At 39.4% G+C, this 18,263-nt stretch overlaps 1 protein-coding gene across 1 annotated transcript; it reads left to right on the forward strand.

The window, feature by feature from the left end:
- The first annotated feature begins 9,213 nt into the window (after positions 1 to 9,213).
- LOC135706677 (glucose dehydrogenase [FAD, quinone]-like) lies at positions 9,214 to 17,690 on the forward strand. The gene is made up of 2 exons (XM_065228324.1): positions 9,214 to 10,128; positions 16,198 to 17,690. The coding sequence occupies exons 1-2, from the start codon at positions 9,711 to 9,713 to the stop codon at positions 17,688 to 17,690; spliced, it is 1,911 nt and encodes a 636-aa protein (XP_065084396.1). The 5' UTR covers positions 9,214 to 9,710.
- The last annotated feature ends 573 nt before the right edge of the window (positions 17,691 to 18,263 follow it).

Below are 18,263 nucleotides of genomic sequence, written 5' to 3' on the forward strand. Positions count from 1 at the left end.
TGTGTGTGTGTGTGTGTGTGTGTGTGTGTGTGTGTGTGTGTGTGTGTGTGTGTGTGTGTGTGTGTGTGTGTGTGTGTGTGTGTGTGTGTGGGTGTGTGTGTGGGTGTGTGTGTGTGTGTGTGTGTTTGTGTGTGTGTGTGTGTGTGTGTGTGTGTGTGTGTGTGTGTGTGTGTGTGTGTGTGTGTGTGTGTGTGTGTGTGTGTGTGTGTGTGTGCGTGTTTGTGTGTGTGTGTGTGGGTGGGTGTCGGGTGATGGCAAACTTCTGCGTGTTGCAGTGTTCAGTGCGGGTGTTGCGGTCCTTTTTTTTGGCGATTCGATGCTGGAGGTTAGTGATTATATGTATTATATGGCTTGATACGTGGTTCATCTTAACTACGATGGTAGTGATTCGTATATTTTTTTTCTATCTTTTCCGGCTTTGGTTCAAAAAGCTAAATCTATTGATCTAGAGTGAATACTTTCAGCCCATTGATAGCGGAATAGCGTAGGATCCACATTGTAAAGATTCCCTATTTTCAGCTTTTCTACAGGCTGGAGTTGTTGTTTGAACCATTTAGTTTATCAATTTAATTTATCTGAATAACAATTATTCACAAGCATTCTTTCAGGTTAATTCAAGAATAGTTTGATGATGATAAATCTTTCGAATATTCACATTACAGTTATGACCAGAACCTGTCAGCCTCTCCGCGCATCAGACTGTTATTTTTCAGTAACTCCACATAATTGTGATTTCATATCTCCCTCCTTCAAAATGGATGTTTAAGATACACATACTTTGCTACCTGACAAAATGGGGTCATTGCTGTATAATTATTCTCTTTTTTCAGCCTTCATTCAGACTGGATCTATTTTTTTTTTTTGTTAATTACTTTATTTGTACAGGCTCTAGCCTCGACAGAACTGAGACTATCCGTAAAAATAAAATAATGATCTGGTGCAAGTGAGGCGATCGTTTCTATCGTATAATGTATTGCCGCCAGTTCAGCAACATATACGGAACAAGGAGCATGAAGCATTCGAGAGGCGCTATGAAATTCGTTATAAATACCAAAACCAGCGGTCGCCTCTATTAGTGATCCATCTGTGAAGAACGATCTTGCGGAATCAACTTGGCCAAACTTTGCAGCGAAAATTGACGGAGCAATCATGGAACGATGATGCTCTGGGATTCCGCGAATCTCTTGCGTCATTGATAAATCAAAATGAACAGAACTGTCGAAGTCGGAGAAGCAAACACGATAGGGATTATGCTGCGAAGGGCTGACATCCTGTGTTATGTACACGTAGTACAATGACATAAAACGAGTTTGAGGGTTTAGCTCAAGAAGCTTCTCAAAGTTTGCAATCACCAGTGGGTTCATAATTTCACAACGGGTGAGGAGCCTGAGGGATAATTCCGAAAACCGATCAGAGAGTGGCAACATGCCCGCTAACACTTCGAGACTCATCGTATGAGTCGAGTGCATGCATCCTAACGCGATACGAAGACAGCGATACTGGATCCGTTCCAGTTTGATGATGTGAGTTTTAGCCGCCGACTGGAAACAAAAACTACCGTATTCTAAAACCGATAAAATCGTTGTCCGGTACAACGTTAGAAGATCTTGCGGATGGGCTCCCCACCACGTTCCGGTAATTGTTCGGAGAAAATTGATCCTTTGTTGGCATTTCCGCTTCAGATACTCAATGTGGGATCTCCAGGTGCATTTTGAATCGAACCAGACCCCAAGATATTTGAAGGACATAGAATGAGTGATCGGTTTACCCAAAAGTTGAAGCTTTGGTTGTGCTGGGCTATGCTTCCTAGAAAAAACGACCAACTCAGTTTTCTCCGTGGAGAATTCGATACCTAGCTGGATAGCCCAAGTAGACAAATTGTCTAAGGTATCCTGTAAGGGTCCTTGCAGGTCGGCCTCTCTGGGTCCTGTCATAGACACTACTCCGTCATCTGCAAGTTGTCTCAACGTGCAGCTGTCCCTTAGACAATTGTCAATTTCTCTGACGTAGAAATTATACAGAAGGGGGCTTAAACATGAGCCCTGGGGGAGACCCATGTAGCTAAATCGTGAAGCTGTAGAGTTTCCATGAGAAAAGCTCATATGTTTCTCTGACAGCAAATTGTACAAAAAGTTATTAATTAATGGAGAAAGGCCACAAGCGTGGAGTTTGTCTGAAAGGACTTCAACCGATACTGAATCAAAAGCCCCCTTAATATCCAAGAAGACAGAAGCCATTTGCTCTTTATTAGCAAAAGCCAACTGAATTTCAGTGGAAAGCAACGCGAGACAGTCGTTCGTTCCCTTGCCCCTACGGAAACCAAATTGAGTATCTGAGAGTAGGTGGTTCAACTCAACCCATTTGTCCAGGCGAAAAAGGATCATTTTCTCCAACAATTTTCGAATACACGATAGCATCGCAATGGGACGATACGAGTTGTGATCTGACGCGGGTTTTCCAGGCTTTTTAATGGCTATAACTCTCACCCGCCTCCAATCATCCGGAACAATATTAAGCTCCAGGAACTGACCAAACAAGTTCAACATGCGCCTCTTAGCGACGTCTGGGAGGTTCTTCAACAAGTTGAACTTGATTCTATCAGCCCCCGGAGCCGAATTGCCACACGAAAGGAGCGCGAGTGAGAGCTCCAGCATTGAAAAAGGCTGGCTGATCTCGTCTACCGAATTCGTCGTTTCGCGAGGAATCATCTGTGCCGGCACAGAATCAGGACATACTTTTCGCGCGAACTTGAGAATCCAACTATCGGAGTACTCCTCGCTCTCGTTGTTTGAAGACCGGTTACGCATCCTTCGCGCCGCATTCCAAAGCGTATTCATCGACGTTTCGCGCGATAATCCGTCCACGAATTGCCGCCAGTATCCGCGTTTCTTGGCTTTGATGAGGCTCTTGAGTTCGCGTTCAAGAGCCGAGTACGCTTCGAAATGTACGGGTGTTCCACGTTTCCGGAAAAGCTTAAACGCGTCGGACTTTTTACGATAAACCTCAGTGCATTGCTGGTCCCACCAAGGGGAAGGAGGTTTCCTACGGAAAGACGTTCCTGGAACCGGCCGAGTTTGAGCTTGAAGCGCGCTGTCCAAGATCAGATTGGAGAGGAAGTTATATTCCTCCAACGGTGGAAGCCCTTCTACCGACGTTAGGGCATCTTCTATCACATTCTTGAACTTTGTCCAATCGATATTACGGGTAAGATCGTACGCGACGTTAACGGGTTCCGACGGATTGAACCCACTGGCAACTGAAACTTTGATCGGCAAGTGATCACTACCGTGGGGATCTTGGATCACATTCCACGTGCAATCCAACGATAATGAGTTAGAGCAAAGTGTGAGGTCTAATCTACTTCCATTCGAGGATGGGCCAGCCAAACGTGTTACTTCTCCATTGTTAAGAATTGTCATATTAAAGCTGTCGCAGAGGTCATATATCAAAGTAGAACGGTTGTCATCATGCAGTTCCCCCCAGCCTGTACCGTGGGAATTCAAATCTCCCATAATCAACCGTGGAGCAGGAAGTACCGAACAGATATCTGAAAGTTGTTTGCGATTAACAACGGCTCTAGGAGGAATATAAACAGAAGCAATACAAAGGCTCTTACCTTTAATAATAGCCTGACATGCAACAACTTCAATACCTGGAAATTGTGGAAGATTCACTCTATAGAAGGAATGGCACTTTTTGATCCCCAAAAGTACCCCTCCTCCACGCGAATCCTCACGATCCAGTCGAATAATGTTAAAATCATAAAAAGGAAGATCGATATCTGAAGAGAGCCAAGTTTCACAAACAGCAAATGCATCACAATCATTATTGTGAATTAAAAACTTAAAAGAATCTAATTTAGGAATGAGACTTCGACAATTCCACTGTAGAACAGTGATCAAATCCCCGACCTCGTTTGGAAAATTATCCATCGAAGGAAATGATTGCTGCAATGAGGGGCCACTTCAATGTCAATTGCTTCAAGAGGGTCTTCACAGAAGGAAGCATTGCCAGAACAATGCTTTTGAGAGGATCAGAAATATTGAGGTACTTGAGAATATCGTCCACAATGTTATCAAATGAGAACAACCCAGATGAAGAAGGGGTTTGTGTTCTGAAAATTGGGGCATCGGGGGTTTTGGATGTCCCCGGGAGAGGTGGAAAATCCTGGGTATAATCAGTTCTGCGGAATCCAGGAGGAGTAGAAGTCTCCTTTTTTCCACCACTCCTTGATCTGGGCAAGCTGATTTGGGGTTCTTGATCTGCAACTTTCCGCGAACGGATGCGTTTTCGTTTCCGGGCAGAACCTTCCGGAAAACTGAAAGAAACTCCCTCCTCAGCCAAGTCAGAGCCAGACTCGTCATCTGACAAAAGAGCGAAGGGATTTGTTTCGTTGGTCGATGGCTTGGCTGTCTTAAGCATTTCTGCAGAAGACCGCCTGGAACGTTCTTTAAGAGAGCGCTCTAGTTTTTCCCCGCGTTGTTTGTACACCGGACACGACGGGAGACCATGAGGAGGAGATCCTTTGCAGTACACGCATTTTGGTGCCGTGACTGTGCAGGCGCCATCCTCGTGCTTCTCCCCGCATTTGGAACAGCGTGCCTTGCTGCCACAGTGAGAGGCCGTATGTCCCAACTGTTTGCAGTTTTGGCAGATCATGACCCGAGGAACAAACAAGCGCACAGGTAGCCGAAGTTTTCCCAACTCGATGTACTGAGGAAGGGCTGAACCAGAAAAGGTCACTCGAAACGAGTCTGTGGGGGTAAAGCTCTTTTTACCCTCGCTGAAAGATACTGAGTTCAGCTTCTGGACTTCCAGTATCTCAACCGTGGGAAGCAAGGGGTTCTTGAAACGGCCAACCGCTTGCTTCGCCAAGATCTCGGGGGTCAGACTCGCTTCGGTGACCACACCTTCGATCTCCACATTACGAGCTGGGATGTACACTCTATACTCGAGTGTAAAGAGCTGGGAGGCAGCAATCTCGTTAGCTTGTTTCAGGTTAGAGACGACAACGCGAAGTTTATTGTACCTCACCTTCGAGATTTCGGTCACGGCCGAGAACCGCTTCGTCAGATCATTAGTAATTTGCATTACATTCAAAGGTTTCTTTTTGGGCTGAAAGTAAACAACCCATGGGCCAGTCGAGTCTTCTGGGTAGGCTCGCGATCGGGGGCTTATCTGTCCCTGCCCATTACCAGACTGAGATGACGAACCAGGGATGACATCATCTGATTTCTGGGATGACAGACGTTTTCGACCCTTCTTGCTATCGCGTGGCAAAGTGGTGTCATCTTCCGACAAAACGTCCATTTCGTCTTCCGACAAAATGTCCATTTTGCCGTACTAGTGGGAGCGAAAAACGCTCTACCACTGCAACGATAATCAAAATTACTCGGACACAATACACGAGAAAAAAATACAAACACAGAAACACAAACTTAAAATTTAACTGATGGGAGAGAGAAAGAAACAAGAACAAAAACTTATCTGATAATCCTATACTACTACCACCGAGCGTTTACACAGCAGCAGCGGAGCGACGCGCAGCTTTGATGATCTTCGATCCGCGTGTGCGGGCGGTCTTCGTTGGTGTGTGCTTGTATGAAGCTCGGCACTCAGCTGAATACACGAGATGGATGAGCGGTTTGAATGTGGAGGCAGATGCTGACACTCGATGACGATGATCCGTGTGCACAGGTATGCGTGACCACGCACCGATGGTGCGCAAAATGGTTGGCGAATTGGCAATCGCAAAAACAATTTTCCTTCCGATGATGCCGAAAACACACTTTCTTCTCAGAAAAAAACTCACTTTTTGATAAATTTATCGGGAATTATGCCAGGAATCACTAAGCGAGAAAAAACTGATTATTTACGTCAGATAATAGCGAGAAAACTTCCAAATTAACGGAGCGCGAAACAAGTCGACCGTTCTTCTTGCTAGGACGCAGTGAGATGAGACTGGATCTATTGATTTAAATTATTTAAGTTTTCCAGCTCTTCGATAACGGAACATCATTAGATTTATACTGTAATGATTCACTCTTACAGCTTTCACCCTGGGTTTGTATGTTGATTTGATTTGTTTGAATTGGTTTTCAGCTTTTTGGTGTTGGCAGTCGCGGGCGGTCAATTTTGCACGTGCTCATGCTCTAAGTTTATTTTCAGCTTTTCGATGATGGAACGTCTTCAGATTTATATTACTATGATCCACCATTTTATTTAGGCTTTAGGCAAATCCAAGTATAATGCATGATAACACTGATTCATTTAAAACCATGGTCGCATTACTTATCAAGGTGAATCCTGATCGAACGAACCCAACTTACTAAGAAAATCTCCTTCCCTGTGTCTTTTTTTGGGGTGCAGAGGTAAACACGGCCCACAAACAACAAAGGTCACTCTTATATTCCTTCCCTACTCCCACCTGATTAAATTACTCATCGCTGAGTTCCTGCAGTTTTGGCGATTATGAGTGAACTAAACTCAAATTTAGGTCGTTCTCATTCGCCGTGTACGCAAACGGAAAAGACACAGTGTCGCTACTTGATAGCAAACAACTCATAATGGGAGGAGTCTTTGTAGCTTTTATACCACTTGGTTGCACATCATTCTGCTTTAACCTGAAAAGATATAAAAGAGCGCTGCTGTATGGCATTAACTTATTTTCGCTTCGGACGGCGTGGTGAACAGCAATAGCAGCAGTAGGAAGGTGGTGACTAGTCCACTCCTTCACACCTAACAAGCAACAATTGACTGGTTGTGGCAAAGGAGGAAAAGGTCTGGTAAAGGAGGCGCCAAGCGTCATCGCAAAGTTCTTCGAGATAACCGCCATCGGTCGTCTGGTTCGCCGTGGTGGTGTCAAACGTATCTCCGGTCTGATCTACGAGGTGTTCTGAAGGTGTTCCTGGAAAATGAGGTCCGTGATGCTGTCACCTACACTAAACACGCCAAGCGTAAGTGGACATGGATGTCCTCTTCAATAAAACGGCCCTTTTCAGGGCCATCAAGCCATCAGTAAAGAGTTGGAATATAATTTATCTGTGCTTGTTTGTCCATATTCAGAACCACAAGCCCCCAACGACCACACAAAATGCTCTCCAGAGTTGTAATCTTGTAACCAAACTTGGAAGCAGGGGTGCAAGTGATTTTGATTGATTCTCTTAATCAACTTTCTCTTTGAAAAAGATTACTACAAATTTGATACGCCTGCTATTCAAAAACGGAAAAAGTTAAGATAATAGATAATTGATCAATTAAAAGAACTAAATGCTCTTCACATTTATTCCGTCCACTAGCGGTCCTACGTCAAGCTTCCGTTCGTGCCCCTAGGCACAGACCCTTCTACTTTTTTTCATAATAATTGTAGCTTTATTTCTTACGAAGATATTGATAAAATAAAGTAGTGCTTTCATGAAAATCACGAAAAATAGAAAATGCTCTCTGCACCGAGGGGTGCTTCGATCGGCACAAAAATTTGGATTCATGAAAGTTAGACCAAAATAAACATCTCCTTCAAATTTGGTAAAAATCGGAAGAGGTCAATTTCACGTTCCTCGGAGACTTGGCGCGGAACGATCCATATATCATGTAAAATAATGAGCAACGAGTCTCAAAAATATGTCACTCGACTCAAAATGCTATCTTTTTAGATATTGAAAAAAAAACAATGAAAACTTCAAAATTGAAAAAAAAAATTGTTGGTCAAAGTTTTAGAAAGATTTTTTTTTATTATAGTAATTTGTAATGTGTGTGAAAGAGTTTTTTTGGAGAAATTGTCATCCACAAAACAGAGATTATAAAATTTTAGAGCGTAAAAAAAGTTGAATTTTTTTACTAAACGTTGATGTTACTGTTTTTGTCAATTTAAATAATAGCATACATTGGGTTCAATATCAGAAAAGTTAGCATTTTTGATAGGCTTTCCCCATAATTGAAGATGCCAATTTCAAATAACAGACTAAAGTGGCAATTTTTATACGGTAGATGAGAAGATGAAAGTATATAATTGATAGTTTCGTTTAGAGTACGGCAGTGCGAAAATTGCATATAGAAGTAGACAGCCAGCTAGACAACTTTTAGGAAGGTACAAATCAGTTTTATCATCTCTCTTTACATCAACAACAACATCATCGGATAGGGGCAACTATCACCTTTCCGAAAGTGGTATTGGTTTGCGTGAGCGTACTTTGGTTCGCGTGTAAAGGGCCTTAGAAAGTTTGTTAACAAATGCTTTTGGGCCGTTATCAAATGTTATGCCTGATTTGATAGATTCGTCAGTTGGTGTGGATTTGCTCAATGTTATTTACATCAGTAAAAAGCGTGGCGCCCATATGGAAAGAGCAAAAGCTTCCACTTTCCAAACTTTATAATGGCGACCACAACATTACTCTTCATCTCTCGTTTGAATTTGTATTTTTTTGCAGCACACTGATTCCACAAATAAGTGAAGGATTTATCGTCAATGTTTCTAATTTTTAGTGGATGCCAAGAAATATGGAAAAAAAATCCAACCAGACTCTAACAAATTACTATTTGACATTGAAAATTGGAAGCTATATGCCTAATCCTATATCCCCAAAACAGATAAATCTATTCATATTCGGATAACTTTGATTACAACTCCACAAATCGAAAGGCCATGTCGTTGAATATCAAGAATGGTAATCGGTGTTGTCGTAATAGTTTGAATGGCTTCCCACGACCTCGAAGACATACAAACACATGGTAGAGGTCAACGTTCTCATCGCTCAAATGAACGCCGAAAGGAAAATTAGGAAAACTTCACTCAGCATATCCCGGTAAAGCAATCATGTTGTATCATCGTCTATTGTGTTAACTAATATGTATAGATCAACATGTTGATCACCGGAACTAGAACAAATTTTTCATCCAGTAGAAGAAGTAATTAACCTACAACAAACATGAAAGTCATCTAATTGATTGTTAATTAATTTTTCCGGCTACCGAAGTAACAAAATCAAATTGTCAGCATGCTGTCTTTGAAGGCCGGTAAATAGCAACACGATACATTTTACCGTGATATTTACTTTTATTTTACCTCGGCAACACGATACATTTTACCGTGAGTCATGGCAGCATGCATTTCTATGCTTTTGAAAAAAAACAGTTGCGATTCTTGTCCATCAATACAAAAAAGTGCACTAGCCACAAAATGCGTTTGCCAGACGAAATTCGAAATAAAATGTCTAATACCTACATAGACAAGTTTCGTATCACCAGTCACCAGAAAGGTCACGCTATTTAATTTGCGAAAAATTATACCTCCAACGAAAAACAAACAACATCTAACAATACTCGCCGGTTAAGATATCAACCTGCTTATGACATAAATAGTAGCCGATGTGGTCGAGTTTTCGTGGTCAAGTGTAAGGACTTGCAAGGCCCATCAAAATCTTAGACCGTGACAAATGTCTGTTTTAATGCTTCTGCAAGCTATAGCATGAAATTAAATGGCTACGTTCGATGTGTAAGGAGACGGACAAAAAGCTTGTACCGTTGACCGGTTCATTTTTTACTTTCCACCTTACCACCACCCGATGCGAATTTTTCGTGCATCGAATCACGAAAACAATTTCTAATAGTGAGCTATATCAATCTTTGTTGGTTCCGATTACACTTTGATTTAGTATTTATCCGGGCCTCGAAATAGTCGGACGCATCGGAGGAGATAATAAATCGAATGGAAAATGATTTTAAGGTACTGTAAAGTGATTGTGCTGGCTACACTAATGGTGGTTGGATCAGAACCACCAACAACAGTGGAGAGCGAAAGTGACTCTGCGGAGAATTTCGTGGATGACATACTAGAATTTCAGAAGCAGCTTAACGTGGAACCTATTAAGAGCGATTTTATTAATGAAATGAAAGATCGTTACAGTGAAAAGAATATTCTAAATCAATACGACTTTGTGATAGTTGGAGCGAGTCCATCGGGCTGTGTACTGGCAAATAGATTAACCGAAAATCCAGAATGGAAAGTGCTGCTTTTGGAAGCCGGAGAACGAGAGAATTTGTTTGTGAAGGTGCCTGTAATTGCTGCATACCTGCAGTCTACGAGTTACAACTGGGGATATTTGGCCGAGCCACAAAACTATTCTTGCTGGGGTAGGTATTATGATTTGAAAGCCGTCCGTAACCGTTCAGCTGCAAGAGGCACATTTTCTTGACTGTATTTAAGTATGATTTTTTAATATGAAGAAAATGACCGTGATGGGTTATGTATTTGAGTTTGGCTCTACAGTTCGGAAGATTGAAAACAGCTACAAATATGTTAAATTTCTCTGAAGATTCGGTCATCATTAAACTTTTAGCAAGGTATTGAATTTCGGGGTATTTTCTTGTCAAACGGAGATTTTTTCAGTATCGGACAGGTTTGTGCCGATGGATCTTAGAATTTTATTAAGTTCTGCCTCTAGGTAGAGTTGAATTTTAGTTGATGTTTTCGAAAAAATCCTGGAATGTTTTTTCTAGATACCAGGTCTTACGAACGAAGTCTTTTATATTTTGTGTCTTGAGAATAATGTTAAACTACTAAAGCTTGAGAACTAATTTCAGCTTCTGGGACCTTAAAAAATCTCCAAATCTCAAACTCAGACAAATAGTCAAAATTTCGGACTAGGATTTCACTCTTGACTTACTTTGTGACTTGTCCGAGGATGAGATTAGAACTTGTGACTTTGGCGTGAAAGGTATGGATGTTTACCACTACGCCAGGGCCATCACAAAAAAAAATAGAAAAATATAAACATGGAGACATTTTTAAGAACCTGGGAATAAATTAAATAACGCTGCAATTGACAAATTTTATGATCCAGAATTAGCTTTGTCTTTTGTTTTTTATTTTATTTTCTCAAACATCCTTGAGGAAGTTTTCCGAAGCTCCCTGGTTTCATCAATAGTTTCCAAAGATCTCTAAGATCCCAGAACTTTTTTTTCTTTTATAAAATTTATTTTACGAACCCTGAATTTGTCTTAGGTTTATTTGAACTTCTCTTATATTCATCTGAACTTATCTCTGAAGTTTTCTTGAGCTTCCTTAAGGTTCTCTGAGATTCCCTACTCTTCTTTAGATTTTGTTAAATACCTCTGAGATCGACTAATCCTGTTTCAAATTCAGGAAATGTCTCTAAAATTCGCTAGACATATCTAAAGTTTACTAAGAAGTCACCAAAATCATTTTGACTTCATCCGAGAACTTCTGAAACAATCAGGGAGATTCTGGAAAAAGAAGCCGAGGAGCTTGTGAACGTTTTCAGTGGTTAGGAGACTTACAGATATAGTGTACCAGTTATGGCACTAATGGTCCTCTCTCTCTCTCTCTCTCTCTCTCTCTTAAATTTTCATCTAGTTTTCAGTAGTCTAATGTTATTTTCACTAGTGCCACAACTGGAACACTTCCCCTAGTAGTTTTTTATAATCGTCTAAGATTTTAAGTCGCAAAGTGCTGCGGAGGTTTCCATTGAGCTCCGGACGCGTGGTATTCGTAGACTACCAATAAGAACGTCGTGGAAGTTCTTAGAGATTTTAGAGATTTCAGGAGATTTGGAGGGTTTTCAATACGATCAGGGACTATATCAGCAAGGACCTGCAATTGTTTAGGATTTAATATAGAACTCATGACCAGTAGCATTTTCGAAGCTCTATAATGAACTCGAGTTTTTCATCTTTCATGTGACGTGTTTAACGCATAATTTCGATAACGCCTGTCAAATCTAGCACCGCCAAACGAAAACGAAAAAATAAGAGATTGTATCCAAGACACGACCGTAGATTTTACGTAGGATTAAGTTCTCGGTATCAATATTTGGCGACTGTGTTAGGGAAACCACTTTTCCCATCACTGAAAATCACATTTTCTGATGACAAAATAACGAGATTTTTTTGGTTTTTTCTAGCTTTCTGGAGAAAACTCCACCTTAATTCGAAGCAGTGGTGAACCGTAACCTCACTTTTTACCTATGCACCAACTTTCAAAACCATTTTTAATGACATGTTCATACTCGAATCGGTTGAAAAATACACTTCTTCTAGATTACTCGATATCACAGTGTTGCTTTTTGCCGTTTTCGTGCGCTTTTTTAATAGCTTCTCAAACATTGATTTTAGGGGTATAGTTTGTTCAAAGATGTTTTTGCATATGTTAATCTGCTTCTTTTGATTAATCACCAAACCATTAATCCACCTAAAAGTGAGATCAAAAATATATTTTTTTATCTGATTCAGATAGAGACTTAATGTCTTCAATAAAGTTGTAGCAAATATTATTTAAGCAACTTTGCTGAACACTCAACATTACTAGCTATTATAAATTGCGAGATATGTATCATTTTTCGTGAAAGGCCCTTTAAATCATGTTTTTTAGTATAACTGATTTTCTAGGCATCCTACAATTTTGGTTTCTTCTACAACTATATTTTGCATGTTTAAACACATGCTTTTGCTGAGCATTGTAACTAATTAGCTATTGAAACAAAAAAGTTATTCTTAAATAATCGATATTTTTAGGGGTATTTGCTCCTCAAATAACTATTTCCGGCGCAAATTGGCGCAAAATTCTAGAAAGGATTCTGAATCTTTACTTATTTTACTACCGAAAAGTTATAAAAACGTGTGGCAGCAGGCGATCTTTTAGGTGTTTTTTAATAAGTAAAAAAAACTCCTGCAAATGACGGATTTCACGCCAACTCGTCTTCGGAGTTGGCAGCACCCTCTCAGAACCTTATGAAACTTTGTGGGTGTGGAGAGTTAGCAATTTTAAGCAACTTTGAGTACTTATTTTTTTCAAAATTTATCTCGCCTAACATTTGATAAGGGTCAAAGTTTTTTGTCGATTTTTTTTTCAAATCAATATAGCTTAAAAATGACAAGCCCTACAAAATAGTGATGTATGGCGAACTTTTAGCAAATAATCTGAAATTTTATAAAAAAATTTAAATAAATTAAAAAATTGGTTTCTACACTCTAAAAAAATATATTTAAAAATTAAAAGTCATTTTCCCAAAAATGGTACCCCTCAGATTTGCTTGATATTTTTTCTCATGAAAGGCAATATAATTACCTAACTTTTCTTCATACATCGCAAAGTGGGCGCTTTTAAGGAAAAAAAGTTGTTCGAACAACAACTTTTTCATGTTAATTTTTTTTTAGCGTGTTTCACTCAAAGTCGAATAGTAATACGCGCACAACCTTATTAAAATCCGTTGAAACTTAATGAGCATAAAGATTTTGACCTTTTGATAATCTGGGCGTGCTTAAAACTAAAATCTAGCCTAACATTTGAAAGGGCCTAATACAGAGGATTTTCCTGCATTTCGAATGGTGTTTTAATAAATGAAAACTCTAGTGTTTTTGTTTAGTGCATAATTTATTTTCCTATAATTCTCCATACATAATTTGAGTTTTTCATTAATTATTAGTCTATCGGAAACAGAGTGAAATTTTTCGGAGTTTCCTTTGAATGTGAAAATCGCTTAGTAGAAATTATGTTTTGAGAAATAGGTACAAAACAATGAAATTTTTGTGTACCAGGTATAGTTTTTACATGACTGAACAGCTCCTTGAGTTCATCGGACATCTTTGTGTATTGATCATTTGATATGAAGCAGAAGTTCAATTTTGTTATGCTTGTATCTGTTTGTTTAACTGCCCAGTCATACAGTTCTTGTGGAGTTGTGATTGTGTTTCCATAATCTCGAGCAAGACTTGCTCTCTTTGCCATTCGTTTGAGAGTTCCTCCAATTGCGTCACATGGGCCTTTCCCATGAGACGTTGCGAAGAAGTGCCATTCTGCTTCCAATCCATACTTGGACTTGAAGTTGCACAAACTGGCAAAATTCTTTTTATTTTTGTAATGAGCCGCTGCTCCATCTGACATGAAAGTAATTTTTGTGAAACTAATAGATTGTTTAATGAAATCTAACAATTTTGATATAAATTTCAACAACTATGCAGCACTACACTTTCAACAACTATGCACTACAGCAACTATGAGCATTGTTGTGATATCACCAAACTTAAATATTAGATTATGTCGGTAGAAACAGACTGCGGTGCTTTAAGTTTATACCTTATATCTCTCATGTGACTACCTGCGTTGTTATATAACTGCTATATAGCAGGTAACTTAACGATTATTTTAGGCATGCCTTAAATAATCGTTAAGTTACCTGCGCTATTATATGTATTCACTTGAGAGATGAGGTATAAACATATATGCATATTGCTTACTAATGGACACACCTAATACATAAAAATAAATGAATGATTATTTTTCTAATTAAATTAATCACAAATACATGAATTGAAATCTTTTCATGAATAAAACATACTAAGTGATTTTTACTTAGTTTACCTGTTGATTTGGAACAATTTGAGGGTGGTTTTATAGAAGTTGGATAGAGTGTATGCATATATTATAATACAATCCATCACAGGAAAGTGCAAACCATGCTGAGATGGCTGTTCCTCATTAGAACGTTTTGTTCTGAACTCTTATTGGACGATTTGCAGGTAACTTCTCTGTACCCTTTTCAAATGTTAGGCTAGATTTCGCCCAGATTATCGAAAAGTATACCCATAAAGTTTATTTTAATAAGGTTGTGCGCGTATTACTATTCGACTTTGAGTGAAACACGCTAAAAAAAAATTAACATGAAAAAGTTGTTGTTCGAACAACTTTTTTTCCTTAAAAGCGCCCACTTTGCGATGTATGAAGAAAAGTTAGGTAATTATATTGCCTTTCATGAGAAAAAATATCAAGCAAATCTGAGGGGTACCATTTTTGGGAAAATGACTTTTAATTTTTAAATATATTTTTTTAGAGTGTAGAAACCGATTTTTTTATTTTATTTAAATTTTTTTATAAAATTTCAGATTATTTGCTAAAAGTTCGCCATACATCACTATTTTGTAGGGCTTGTCATTTTTAAGCTATATCGATTTGAAAAAAAAAATCGACAAAAAACTTTGACCCTTATCAAATGTTAGGCGAGATAAATTTTGAAAAAAATAAGTACGCAAAGTTGCTTAAAATTGCTAAGTCTCCACACCCACAAAGTTCCATAAGGTTCTGAGAGGGTGCTGCCAACCACTGGATGAGTTGGCGTGAAATCCGTCAAATGTCTAATTTTTGAATACATATTTTAATTTCAAGAGATAGCATGTTACAATGTTCAGCAAACATATTTATTTTTGTAAGGCAAACAACTTTGTACAATATGTTAAATATATTGAAAATCTACGAAAAAAGTTACACTCAAAACAATCATTTGAAGGAGTATTAAATTTAACTTTATCATGAGTAAACAAATTTATGCGTTTTATTGATAGTAAGCTGTCAAATTCTATAAGAGTAGAAACGGAAGAGGTGAACTGCTGCAAACCGTTAAAAAATGGCGGAATCATCAACTTCAGGTATGCGTATGTGATTATTTCAAAAACCGGAATGCAAACAAGTGATTTCCTTTTTTAATTGTATATGCTAATAATAATGTTTTGGTTGCCTCTTGTTCTTTACCATAGAATTTGATAAACTTGGTCTCATCTCGCTTTGAATTGAAGGGCATGCCAACGGTGAAATTTCAAAATGTTCACAAGCACGTTATCGAAGCGTACGCAATCAATTCCAATGTCTCTATGGTTGTTGCTTCTAAAATTAAAATAATAATAAAACATGCTGGAAATCTTTGTATCTACTTAAAAAATAAAAATTGAATGCACATGGCCGCTCAAAGCAGAGGGTTTTTTGACGTTGCTCCGAATACTTCAAAAAACCTTTCAAATGTTTTATCAGCTCCGAAAGATGTAAGTATTGGTCGAAGAGCAGTTTCTTTCGAAGATTGCAATGCAACGAAAGGGAAATAATCAGCTTGTATTAGAAATCTCTACCAACAGAATCAGCTGGAATTTGCAACGCAAATAAAGCTTCGAGAAGCAAAGCAAAAGGATACGACAGAAATTATTAAAGAAGCTACTCAAACAACACCTTCGCGAGCAACCAGAATCAGTGATTCTTGTAAAAATCAAATCATATTTTATTCTTTTTTCGGGCATTAAGCTTCCCCTTAAGATTGATCTAGACATTCCATGGGGCTATATGAATGTTCACCACAATATTGCAATAATCTCACCCACAAATTTACCTGATTTCTAACTATTGTTTTATTCATCCATCAGGAATGATAGACCAACGCTGCGCATTACCGCGAGGAAAAGGAGTCGGAGGATCGACTCTCATCAACTACATGATGTATGTCCGAGGAAATCGACATGATTTTGATACCTGGGCCGCCAAAGGGAACCCCGGTTGGTCATATAAGGATGTTCTTCCGTATTTCAAAAAATCTGAAAAATCCTTCTTGGACATATCCAACGAATATCATGGATTGGATGGGCCACTAGATGTGCGATTTGCACCACACCAAACCAAAATGTCTCATATTTTTTTCAACGGTCTTCAAGAATTGGGATTACCTCATGTAGACTATGATGGAGAAAATCAACTCGGAGTGTCGTTTCTTCACGCTAATCTCAGGAATGGGCAGCGACTGTCAGCAGGTACAGCATTTCTAGATCCGGTAATGGATCGACCGAATCTTAAGGTTCTTACCAACTCTAGAGTGACAAAAATCCTCATTGAACCCAAAACGAAAATGGCTTATGGCGTTGAATTTGTTCGTGGCAAAAAGCGATATGCCGTATTAGCGAAAAAGGAAGTACTGCTTAGCGCAGGGGGGCTGCAATCGCCTCAACTGTTAATGCTTTCCGGAATCGGACCGAAAGATCACCTCCACAATGTCGGTATACCGGTTGTCCAGGACCTACCAGTGGGAAAAATACTTTACGATCACATTTATTTCACTGGCTTGACGTTCGTGACAGGAACGCAACATTTCACACTGAATGCAAATCGAGTTCTCACTTTGAAGATGCTGGCAAAATATTTACAAGGTGACGGTACATTAACAATACCGGGAGGAGTAGAAGTGGTTGGGTTTATCAATACTCGCAATTCAAGCAGCGACGCCGTTCCAGACATTGAACTGTTCTTTGTAAACGGTTCTCCAGCATCCGATCATGGAAGTGCAGTAAGAAGAGGTTTTCGTCTTAGAGATGACGTGTATGAAACATATCGTTCGCTGGAGTCCGGCGACATGGATGCATTTAGTATTAACCTGGTATTATTGCATCCCAAGTCGAGAGGATACATGGAGCTGAAAAATAGTAGCCCATTCCAATGGCCAAAATTTTACACCAACTTCTTGAAAGAGGACGACGACGTAGAAACACTTTTGAGAGGCATAAAACAAGTGCTCCGAATAGTAAATACCCCGGCAATGAAACGATGTGGCGTTAAGCTACACAACGTTCCCTTGCCAACCTGTGGCCGATTGGAGTACGGCACTGATGATTACTGGCGATGTGCGATCCGATCGGTTAGCACCTCAATGTACCACCAGACAGCGACGACTAAAATGGGATCATCGTCGGATCCAGAAGCAGTCGTTTCCCCAGAGCTTCAAGTGCATGGTATTTCCAGCCTACGCGTGGCAGATGTCGGTGTTGTTCCAGTTACCTTCAGTGGCCATCCTGTTGCAATAGCATACATGATCGGCGAAAAACTATCAGACATTATCAAAGAACAATGGGGAACACCCAAAAAAGTCTAAAGTACAAGCACAACTAAAATATCAAACCAACATTATCCCACCGTACAAAAGGTAGCTTACCTCGCTAGTAGCATATTTGTAATTGATGTTTTCAAGCATAGTTTCAAGTCCACTCAAGTTCCACTAAATAAGCCTTCTTAATTGCTTCTCTTACCTGTAAATAAACGAAAAAGTGATAAACATTCGGTTAATTATGGGTTGATGACCTATTGATGCTAACAGTGTAGGAATTGAACGATAATAAAAAAAAGAGTAACCATTCCGGTTTTGTTATACAATCAAAGTGCGGTGTTAAAATATCACGGCTCCCAATAATTATTTCTGGTGTCATCTAAGAAATTTCCTAAAGAATTGCCTCCACTAAGCTGGTAATGCAATGTGAAACTGTACTGGGCCCTGGAATTTAATGTAGGGGAGACTGGACACACTTGATCCCCCGTGGTTTCTCGAAATTCTGAGCAGATTTTTTTCAGGTAAGTACCCACAAAGTTTCATCTAGACTGAAGGTAATGTTATGATGACATTTGCGTCAGATTGTGCAGCATTTATGGGTATATATATATTTCGATGCAT

This window comes from Ochlerotatus camptorhynchus, unplaced genomic scaffold (genome assembly GCF_037179485.1).
Source record: "Ochlerotatus camptorhynchus isolate MF236.1 unplaced genomic scaffold, CSIRO-AGI_Acam_v1.1 ptg000285l, whole genome shotgun sequence".
Classification (NCBI taxonomy): Eukaryota; Metazoa; Arthropoda; class Insecta; order Diptera; family Culicidae; genus Ochlerotatus; species Ochlerotatus camptorhynchus.